The sequence below is a fragment of the Antrostomus carolinensis genome, unplaced genomic scaffold (genome assembly GCF_000700745.2).
Source record: "Antrostomus carolinensis isolate BGI_N321 unplaced genomic scaffold, ASM70074v2 scaffold23928, whole genome shotgun sequence".
Taxonomy (NCBI): Eukaryota; Metazoa; Chordata; class Aves; order Caprimulgiformes; family Caprimulgidae; genus Antrostomus; species Antrostomus carolinensis.
The window spans coordinates 30,535-41,801 of record NW_010332642.1 but is presented as its reverse complement, the minus strand read 5'-3'; the positions used below and the strand labels follow the sequence as shown (position 1 = coordinate 41,801).

Sequence of the window (11,267 nt, the reverse complement as noted above, 5' to 3'; positions counted from 1 at the left end):
CCTGTTAAATCAGATTCATTCCCTGTTAACCACTTGGGCATCTCAGAGTTGCAAGAACACAAATTTACAGTCCTCTTTTAAACTGTTGAAATTCAAGGAGAAATTTTTCAGTGAAATAGAGCAAATGGTCATCTAATTCTTTGTCATCTTTGGGTTAGACCATTTCTTAGGAGAAAATGCACTGCTGATAGACAGACTTGCTATTTCATGTGAAATACCTTACACAACAATCTCTTTTTATCATATACCTACACAGTGCTATTTCTGGTGTGTGTGCTTGCCTTTTATTGAGTTGCACCTGACCTGTGCATGCAAAGCTGCCTTGGTGTCTTTCAGGTGCGAGCAGCGTGTTCTCAGTCAGCACAGGAAAGCAAACCAAACACGTCTCCTACAACCTGCTAGGGGATGGTGATGATCTTACAAGGAGCACATTACATTATAATTTTCATTCTTTCCAGAAGGTATTACTGTGGCATTGATAAAGTCACAGCTTTAACAAGATAAGCAGGGAAACTCTTTATTCATAAGTTTGTATATTTTACATTTGAAATTGTTTTGTGTGATTTTTGGGCATGGATGCTGAAGTTGGTGAGGCCCGTATTTCATTCACAGTTTCCAAATGACTTAGTACTTTGCCTCATATTCTTTTTCAAGAAAATTGATGTTTCAGTTCTTCAAACAGTGTTTTCCTTTGTAGAAATCCAATGTGAAATTGCTGCAAAAACGAGGATGATTATACAGAGAGTAGTGCTGAATTCACGCCCCGGTATGTATTTCTCTCCAATAGAGGAGCAATGTGTTTGTTATGGTTGCCTAACGCTCCAAAATGGTGAGGGTAGAAACAGACACTAACTTAAGATATTCATATTTATGTATCTTAACATTGCATACATCAATAAATAGTTTCTTGTAGAGTGTATTTATTTAGCCTGTATATACAGGCTAAAATAAGATTTCTGAACTCTTGGGTGAGAAAAAAGAATTAATGCATAATATATGAATAATATGGGAGTGTAGGGACTCAAAGGGAAGAAAGATTGGCAGGCATTGCTTTGTAGTTCTGACATTTGCTCTTTTTGCATTTTAAGAGGTGACTAAAGTATTTTGTTACTGTTCGTTTTTGTTTCCTTTTAGTAAATACTGAATCTTTTCTTCCATGTTTCAAAGTGTTTGGTTTTGCTTTTTTTTTTTTTTTTTAATTTACACTCTTGATTTGTTTAATTTTTTGCTTTCACATTTGCCCCGTTATGGATGTCAGCACAATATTTTGAATAATGAGTTTATAAATTGTCTGTTGTAGAAGACCCACATGGGTGCATTAAGTTTTTGGGGGAGTATTGTGTGCTGCTCAATGCCAGAATAGTCCTAAGAGGTAACGTAGAGTATCTGGCTCTCTGCTTTTAATGCTGGTGGTTCCAGTTGTCAGTCTGATTGATCTGCTGCGTGTGATAGCAACCTGAGGATGAAGCCTCCAGTTCTGAGGCTCTTGGCATATGTTTTATAGGTGTTTCTGGGAAGTTTTAATGTAAGGAAGTCTGTCTGTAGCTGCGAAGGGATGCTCTTGCAGCATATGTGCATGCAGTGGCAATGGTCTGTATTCCCCCAATCTCACTGAGTCAAAAGAGATTGAAAGGTGAGAGTTTAAAACTTACCTGGTTAAAATCTATGGTCATTTACTACTTGCAAAATAGTGCATGATGGTTTTGTTATATGAGAGAAATCTCAATGCTTCTCTTTGTTTTGTAAGTTAGGGGGTTTTCAGCACGTAGGTTATATAGAACCGTTTTTTGAGAATTGCAACAGCCCTCCCTTCCCCCTCTTTTTTTTTAATTTGTCCGAGTTAATAAAATCTATGTTTAGTAAACAGCATGGAAAACAGTCAGAGCAAGTGCTGGTACTGGCCCAGGTAAGCGTTAGCTGACAGATCAGCAGGTGTTCAGTTTGAATGGTGGCAGTGCACCCATTTAAATCAATCTGTGACACAAAATCTGAAAGTTGGTTGGTAGTTTTATACCTGAGTAAAAATATAGCCTAACATCTTTTAAAAAGGACTACCTCAAAAAAAAAAAAAAAAAAAAAAAAAAGCCTTCCCATATTGATTAAGGGAAGCTCTTTATTGATTAATTTATTTGATTTTAAAATAATTCTAGGTAAGAATGGAGTGCCAGTGGCTGAAAACTTCCGACTGGAACAAAGTACAATAGCAGATACAATCCAAGCGGGACAAGTGCGTGTTAGAACCCTTTACCTGTCTGTGGACCCTTACATGGTAGGTGATGGACTTAGAGCTAAGCCAAGATTTGCTTTTTTTAAAATATCTTCAACGCTGTACCTGTCATGATGTTTAACACCAAAGTTACCAATTACAGGACAAATGTATCTTTAGTATAATTTAGTAACTCTCTTCATTCTGATGGAGTTATATTGGGAGGAATTTGGCATGAATGTGCCTGTGATATATATAGGAATATGACTTTATAGGACCAGGAAGAGACTGTGAGCCCTGGTGTAGCATTACAGATTTGTTTGTATCTGTTTTTTTCTGAACGTTGCCTTTTTATATACATTTTTAAACTTCTTTTGCCATGGAAGGAAGTATTTTTCAGCTGAGGGGAGTATGGGTAGAAGAGGAAGAATTATTTCATGATGAAGCAAGAGAGGGACATGATCAGGCAAAAAAATTCTAGACAGAATATGTAAATTATTTAAGTTAAATGTTATTTAGCTATTACCAGGTTTTTTTTACAAATAAAAGTCAGATTTTTTCCTTAAGTGGGTGATGGCAGGACAAAAATGTGTCAATACTTTGTAAGTAATGGAAATAGTGAGGGGTTTAGTGAATAAAGCCATTACGAGTAATTGCACCTAATTCTGCAAAACTGTAGAAATCACCTGGTTGGGAGAGTTGTGGGTTGAAATGGAAGTGAAGGTAGGAGGACAACCAGGCAGACCCCGTCTGCTAGTATGTAAAAGTTTGCGATAAAGAGAATTCTAATAATTTGTTCCCTGCGTAGATAGTAGAAAAGAAACAGTCTTAATTTTAGGAAAGTAGGTTTACCTTGGGAATTAAGGAAAAGTTTGACTCCTGAAGTACCAATTCAGGCTACAGGAGGAGATATAAAGAAAAGACTTCAGATTTCAAGATGTTTCATTAAACAGATCTGTGTCAGGGATGGTCTACATATATTTGACTGTTCCTCAGTGCATTAGGCATGGACTAAATGACTTGTGGGTGGTTTTTTTCTGTCCTACATTTCTGTGATTCATCCAGTTAAGGAATGGCATTTATAGGATTCTCATCAGACCCAAGCCAGTTGCCTTTGGTTGCACGGCTGACCTTGAGGCAGCATCTATAGAACGTGTTGGCTTTGGTAGCGCTGCTGGAGGAGATCAGAATGATCCTTTGTACTGAGCAAACAGGAGGGGAAAAAGGGATCTGAGAAAAGATGATGAATATTTGGGGCTTATTGAGAGATTTTTGAGTAACCCTTTGTGTTTGAAGTTTTAAACTTATCTCATCCCCAACTGCATTTGAACTCATACACAAACCATGTGTTCCACCAGAGCCTCTCATTAAAGCCTTGTCTTTCAGCGCTGCCGAATGAATGAGGATACTGGTTCAGATTACCTCCTGCCCTGGCAGCTGTCTGAAGTTGCTGATGGTGGGGGCATTGGGGTTGTGGAGGAGAGCAAGCATGATAACCTTGCTAAAGGAGACTTTGTAACTTCCTTCAATTGGCCCTGGCAGACAGTGGCAGTTCTAGATGGAAGCTTGCTGCAAAAGGTAATGTAAATACAAAGCCCAGATTGTCACTATTTTATTTTATAAAATATTATTTTTTATAAATAAAATTTCATTATTTTTTATCAACTCTTTTTTAAAAAAATAGCAGCTATTTATGCTATTCTTTAGTTAAAAAGAAGCCAATGTTACTGGAGCAACCAGTTCTCAAAAGGCAGATCAACTCAGGTGGCAAAATCTGTATCAATTTCTCTCTCTTTTTAACAAAGAAAAATGTGAATTCCTTTGTTGCTTACCAGACGTGCCAGTATTACTTCGATTATTGGATTTTTTAATAAACTTCCCTGAAGCTGCTTCTGTTAATTAATTCTGTTAATTATTCTAATTCTAATAGAACTACTGATCCATGAGAGTGTAGTCATAAGACATAAAAGGCTTTAGATATATTTAATTTGATTTACTTCTCTGTCTTGTTTTAGTGAAAGCTTGTACTTGAGATTTTACATCCCCGGAAGAAAGGATATTCAATATGAAGTTGAAAGTGGCAAGGTGGCAGTGCATTGGGGATATTGTGTTGATCATCCCTCTGTAACACAGATCATTATTGTAGTTTAAGAATGTATACTTTCCAGTAAACTCCTGCCTTTAGGACCCTTTGCCACTGATCTGCAATCACAATATTTGATAAAATGGTGCTATTTTATCCTTTATGCTAACATAGGGATAGTTCACCATTGCTGGAAACTTCTTATCTCCCACCTGCTTTTTGACACATAATTTAAATTTTTGTGAGTGACTTTGTTTAAAAACGTTTTCTAAAACTGTGGAAATATAATCTTTGTTTCATTTTGTATAACCTTGTTATTAAATAAGTAGAGCTAGTTTACAGCTAGCTTATCCCTACCAGTTGTACCTTGCCTGGTAAATATTCTGAGTTTGTCTTCTATCCTTAGACAATCAAATAGCAAACAGAAAAACCTCGCCTTAAGAAGAAATGAACACCACCACATATTTCTATTTTGTAGCTTGTCCCACAGCTTGTAAATGGACACCTTTCCTACTTTCTCGGTGCAGCTGGCATCACAGGACTGACGGCCCTGTTAGGTGTAAAGGAGAAAGGACACGTGGCTGTGGGTGCAAATCAGACAATGGTGGTGAGCGGAGCAGCCGGTGCCTGTGGCTCTTTGGCCGGCCAGGTAGGTAGGCTTAAGACATACAAGCGTACTCTAGTACCAAGCTTATCTTCTGGAACACGCTGGTTAGCATGTGTGCAGATCAGATCGTTGTAAACGTGAGCAGGTCCAAGTCCAGGGGAAGGGCCAGTTTCACAGATTTGGCTCACACTCTCACTGGGAAAGATTTTGTGTAGATGGTGTAAATACATGAATTTACCATATATTTATATAGTAGTTTGCCATTTGAACACAGTCTTTGAGTTGACTGGCAACTTTAATTTTTTTCTATATTAGAAAAGAGTCAGTAAAAAAGTGTAGTAAACCCTTTTTCATGTTGTGTTCCATAACATCCTTTGTGTTTTGAGATTTACAGCCCTTTTATCCTCTTCAGCTTTGCAGAAACTGGTGTGATGTGTTTGTGTGTGTGTATGTGCATATCTACAAATATATAGATACGTACACAAACACAACAGATTTTAAGCAAGCTTAAGACTTACTGATAAAGAGGAACTATGAAATAAAAATGCATAAACAAATCTAGGAATAAATCAATTATTACCCAATCTCTTGGGCCTTTTATTAACTATGTTACAGTATAAAATCACCATCTAAAATTGCTAAGTACTATATTTGATTTTCCAGTACTGCCAGTTGTTGGTGACTCCACAAACTAAACCTCCTGCAGTCAGTGAGTTGGGAAAGATGGCAGATTTCAGTTGTACCTGCCCCTTCTCTAGATGTGGAGAGGGATTGACAATGTGGAGAGGCAATTGTGTCACGTGAGATAGGAGCGAGTGCTGAACTTTGCTGCCTGGGGTGTAGTGGGATGGGGGATAAATGTAACACCCCCTCAGGCCCCCTTCCTCCCACTGGTACCTTTATGCAGATGAATGATCTAACTTCTCTTTATTGTGTTTTGTTTTGTGTTTTTAACTGTGCTCCTGCAGATCGGCCGCCTGGAGGGCTGTTCTAGAGTGGTGGGAATCGCTGGCACAGATGAAAAGTGCTCCATTTTGGTCCAAGAAATGGGGTTTGATGCCGCTATCAATTACAAGAAGGGGAATGTGGCAGACCAGCTACGTGAACTCTGCCCAGGTGGTGTGGATGTTTACTTTGACAATGTTGGTGGAGACATCAGTGATACAGTTATAAGTCAGGTGATCATTTCTGCTTATTATGTCAGGTTCATTCTAGTCATTCTCCAATGTCTATGTGCCCAACTTTGAATTAATTCATACCAGAGACCAGCCTGCAGTACAGCAGAGCAGGCTTTCCACTTCATTGATCTAATCCAGGTGCAGATCCTGGTCCTCAGGAGGAATCAGGTATTTGAAACCAGTGTCTGTCATTTGGACTAGCCTGGCAGTACAGTAAGAGAAACAGTTTCTGCTTCTCATCTCTCTCTTCTTTGACCAGGAGACTTGGTAGTATTCTAAAAACCTTGTCTGTCAGTGTAGTACTCTTGTGTTTTGTGATCTTTGGTTTTCTGGCTTCACAAAAGACCAGCTCTGCTGGGCCTACATAAAGACTCCTGCTCAGCCCACTTCATTGTTAATATGAAACAATGGAGAGGGGCTTTTTACAAGGACAGGTAGTGATAGAACAAGGGGTAATGGCTTTAAACTGGAAGAGGGGAGGTTTAGATTAGATATTAGGAAGAAATTCTTCACTGTGAGGGTGGTCAGACACTGGAACAGGTTGCCCAAGGAAGTTGTGGATGCCCCCTCCCTGGTCAACCTGTTCAAGGTCAGGTTGGATGAGGCTCTGAGCATCCTGGTCTAGTGGAAGGTGTCCCTGCTGATGGCAGGGGGGTTGGCACTAGGTGATCTTTAAGGTCCCTTCCAACCCAAACCATTCTATGAAACTACTCTGTCTTATGGCAGGGAGGCTTTGGTGGTAATGCCATCTTTGTGAGCTCTACATCACAGCTGTATCCAACAGCTGTATCTGACTTCTTTGTCTTATTGCCCCTCTCCTCCTGACAAAAAGGGCACACAGTAAGATAATATATATATTTTCCACTATTGCCCTGCATTAATCTGTTTGAATGTTGTCATAGGTTGAATGGGACTGCCTGCAATTCTCCCACTCTTTTCTAGGACGTGTGACTCTAAATAAGGATACCCATGTGAAAATTTTGCGATATAATGTATTGCATCTCTGGAAAATTCAGTTTCTGAGACCAAGGAATGTAATTTTTCTCTTTATGCTGTCCCAAATAGATGAATCAGAACAGCCATATCATCCTGTGTGGACAGATTTCTCAGTATAACAAAGATGTGCCTTATCCTCCTCCGCTGCCTCCTGACATAGAAAAAATACAGAAAGAAAGGAATATTACAAGGTACATTTCTCTTCCAGAAGTTGTGACCAGGTTCCAGGTAGATTGTGCTCGTGATATTGTGACTCTGGTGTTCAGAAGATAGTCTGGAGATCCACAATAGGCACGTGTAATCGGAACAGAATGTTGCTATACAAAAAAAAGAAACTATAATCACAATTGTAAATTCTTTCTCTTACATTTGTCTGTATCAGCATAAAAAATAAGAAAGGATGTTGTTACATGTTAACATAGTTGTTGTTATGCTTGGTTTGTGGTTGCTTGATTTAATCCTGGTGTCTCTGACAGGTTGTTCAGTGTCGCCATGGTTCTCAGATGTTTTGCAGAGTGCCTTCTCTCCAAGTGTAGTAGTTCAGGCAGAGAGAAAATTAAGTATTTTTAAAGTAAGGATGCAGCTGATGCAGTGATTGTATTGAAATTACATTTTAGTATTTAAGGCTTTATGAGATACTGGGACTGTAGGTGTGACAGATACATACAGGTAAAACACTGACTTTTGTTATGACTCTGGGAATTGCTGAATCTCCTGTCAAGATTCAGGTGGAGCTAAGGCAGAGATTTTAGGAACAAAGTTTTAGGAGATTTTTTGTTCATTGCATTGCAGAAAGTTGGGGAGACTACTGATTTCTCTGCAAATGGATTGACCTCTTCTGATTAAAATTATTTTCTTGTCCCTGTTACTATTGTCTGCACTTTTAAAAAATAGATGAAAATACTAAAATACGCCACGTGTAGTAGAAGGCAGTAGAGAATTTAGTCAGTGCATTGCTACAAGTAATTACAGTTTTTGATGATTGTTTCAGTTTTTCTTGATTGCTCTAGGCAGCTGTGGCAGGAGGATATGCAAAAGCTTGGGGAGCCTGAAAGTTAATTTAAACTCGCCGTCTAGTTGCAGGTCCATTATTTTCCCTACCGCACACACACACCAAAAAATAAAAAAAAAAAGAATTCACTCACACTTTATGGACTTATTCTGGCAATACTACTTGGGTTTTGTTACTCTTCTCTCTGATAGTTGAACAGAATTACTTGCCTAAGACTGATGTTACTGTCAAGCTCCCACTGCAGGGAGCAGTCTGAACGAGCTGGCAAAGCTCTGAGCTGTGTCTCATTGCATTAGTAGTCATAATCCTTCTGTTTCAATAATGGTGTTTCCTGAAAAGATTTGTAAAGATTTCAAAATATGCTTACCAACCTTTCTTAAATCAAGGCTCATTCTTTTCTTGCACAGGGAAAGATTCCTAGTGCTGAACTATATGGACAAACAAGAAGCTAGTGTATTACAGCTCTGTCAGTGGATCCAAGAGGGTAAACTGAAGGTAGGAACTTTTACATCTAATCTATGGCCTTTGAGGCTAGCTCCTCAGATCATGGTGTGACTGCAAGAAGTCCAATTTCTTTGTTCTTGACTCTCTTACTATGCCTCAGAATTGAAGAAACAGATTTTCTTACAAATATTTAAGTATACTTGAAAGCCTATTAGGTCACACAGTTTTAGTAGATACCTGCTGAGGATGGTGTGACTGTAGTACAACAGACTTTTCTAATTACATGTTGCTGCTGTCTGTTATTTCTTTCGTTATAGAGTGCAAGTGGCTTTTTACTGAAGGGATCAAAAGTACTTTTGAATTCCTGATTGATTAGTGTCCTGAAGGTTTTTGGGGATCTTGTCTGAAATTTTGCTTCAAGCTTTATAATCACCATTTATTATTTAGTAATGCTTTATCCATCCCTTCCCTGCGAGGTCTGTCCAAATTAATTTTTTATTCTTCAAGTGATCAGTAAATTTTCTTGGGAAAATCCTTAGACTTGAAATTTTGGTGGGGGGTGGATGAGCCAGTTCTGATTGAAGCATTAAATTGCCTACAGGTTTATCAGAAAGTATTCACTCCTGTCTTGATGAAAGAATCTGGCCCAAACAGAGCACTGTCCATTGAAGCAGGATAATCCTTTAGATTTTGGTAGTTTCTGTGGCAGTTTCATGGCATGTTTCTAAGAAATGTTAATCTTTTAAGAAATTAAATGTTTTAAGAAAGCTAAAAGGACTTTTTTGCATTGACAGGTCAGAGAGACCGTGGTAGAAGGCTTAGCAAACATTGGTGGTAAGATTTTTACACTGTTTCCTAAGAATAGTAATCTGATTAAATACAATGACAGTAGAGGTTAACTGCCTCCTTTGTTTCATTTGCCAATTCATATTTTTATATTTTATCTAAAACATTATTTTAATGTTATAGTAAAAATTATATTTTTTTCACAAGGTATTAAAAAGTTCTGTGAAAAGATTATTTTGTATTCAAAAACCCGATTGAATATAAATGTTGATTTTTTTCTTGTTGTTGTTGTACTATTGGGGGGGAATTAATTGTTAAAATACTACCTTAGCAGCTGATGATAGCCACCCTGATCTTAACAATTTAAGGTGCTGCCCATTTCTTAGAACTTGTGTGTAAGAAAATGGTATTTTGGAAACCTGGAACTTACATTTTAAAAAAACCCAGTCTCTAACAGTGCTTGTTATTGGATTTGCTAACAAAAAATAAATTGAAAAGTACACAAAAGAAAGGAGAAAGCATATTAGAGAATGCTAAACAAAGTAAAACATAATTTATTTTAATGGAACCAAATAGCCAGTAGCCTATTCAAAAAATCTGTAACAAAGAAATTGTAAAAATGAAGGGAGCCCTGTGACACCTTTGAGACAAAGCTAGAGAGCTGGGTGATTCAAGATGTGCTGTGAGCGTGATTCCCTTTCAAGTAACAGGGAAGAGTATGATTTAGTCCATTTAGTCTTTACTCTCACAAGACTGGAAACCAATAGAATTAAGCGATAGCCAAATCTTACAGATTTAAATGTATTCTAGTTGTTGCTCTGTACTGGTATACATAGGTATTTTGAAGGAATTGGATCAAATATAGCAAGTCATATTTCACACTTTGTTTACTCAAAGATTTCTTATTTTGCATCAGTTTCTAGCATTTATTGTACTGCATAGAGTATTTATACACCTTTTCCTTTCACAAATCTTTGTGAAACCCACAGCATTTGTGGGCTTTCCAGTCATGCCTTGTCTTTGTCTAGTATTTGTATGGCATATCACAAAAGCAGCAAATGTAATCATTAACTTGTATAGGGCTAAACAGTTGCTTACAAATCATTTTTTTTTAATTATTACACGAAAGTGCCTTTAGAAGTTTATTACAGACTAATTTTTTGGGTTTTTTCCTTCATAATTTGGAGAGCTGTTTAATACATTTACTTTTACATTTATGTTTTTTTCTTTTTTGAAAGTTACTTGGCACATTTTGCTTGGCACTAACTTATTTCATTATTTCTTTTGAAGCTGCTTTCCAGTCCATGATGAATGGAGGCAATATTGGAAAACAGATCGTCTCAGTTTCTAAGTAAAATTTATTGTTTCTGGAAAAACAATTGCATTCTATCTCTAACAGTGAGCAAGATTTTACTTATGCTAATTTCCATTTTCTTAAATAAACCCTTAAGTTGTTCTGTATGTACTGAAAGCAGAGATTCTGGGATGCTAAGGCACAACCTATGCTAATAAACTAAACAGAACTGGAAACAGGAATGCAATAATTTATACTAGAAATGTGAGAAGTGATAATGTTGTCCTTGCAACTAGGAGAGCTCAGTTCCTGCAATGTAAGGATGACATGGCGGGAACTAAGAAAGACATCTGTGGCTGGAGATAAGGGTGTGCTGCTGAGTAACTGCCTAGCATTATTGTAAAAAGGAAGAAAACAATAAAAAGGGAGTGGGAGATTAAAATAGAGTGGTGGGAAATTTTAACTACCTGGAACTTCACAGTTGTATGGGATAGGCTGTAAACCTTAAAGTACCTCACCAATAGGGAAATAAGGGAGGGATCTTGCAGCCAGGAATAGGGTATAAAATTTGTGTGTTGCTCTGGCAGTGTGTGCCTAGGAGTTAGGACACCCGCTCTTGCAAGAACGTAATAAAAGTGCTTCACTGAAGAATCTGTCTCGA

The 11,267-nt window shown here is 37.7% G+C and overlaps 1 protein-coding gene across 1 annotated transcript; it reads left to right on the top strand.

The window, feature by feature from the left end:
- The first annotated feature begins 696 nt into the window (after positions 1 to 696).
- Positions 697 to 10,835, top strand: PTGR2 (prostaglandin reductase 2). The gene is made up of 9 exons (XM_010173587.1): positions 697 to 766; positions 2,151 to 2,269; positions 3,593 to 3,784; positions 4,768 to 4,938; positions 5,865 to 6,074; positions 7,140 to 7,261; positions 8,490 to 8,577; positions 9,321 to 9,360; positions 10,603 to 10,835. Exons 1-9 carry the CDS (start codon positions 730 to 732, stop codon positions 10,665 to 10,667), a joined length of 1,044 nt encoding a protein of 347 aa, XP_010171889.1. The 5' UTR covers positions 697 to 729; the 3' UTR covers positions 10,668 to 10,835.
- Positions 10,836 to 11,267: the final 432 nt, after the last annotated feature.

Bases quoted from the DNA above. Each gene is read 5' to 3' on its own strand.
- PTGR2 (XM_010173587.1), top strand. From the start codon at position 730: ATGATTATACAGAGAGTAGTGCTGAATTCACGCCCCG. The intron at 2,270-3,592 runs GTAGGTGATGGA...CTTGTCTTTCAG, and splicing joins TGTCTGTGGACCCTTACATG to CGCTGCCGAATGAATGAGGA. The intron at 6,075-7,139 runs GTGATCATTTCT...TGTCCCAAATAG, and splicing joins GTGATACAGTTATAAGTCAG to ATGAATCAGAACAGCCATAT.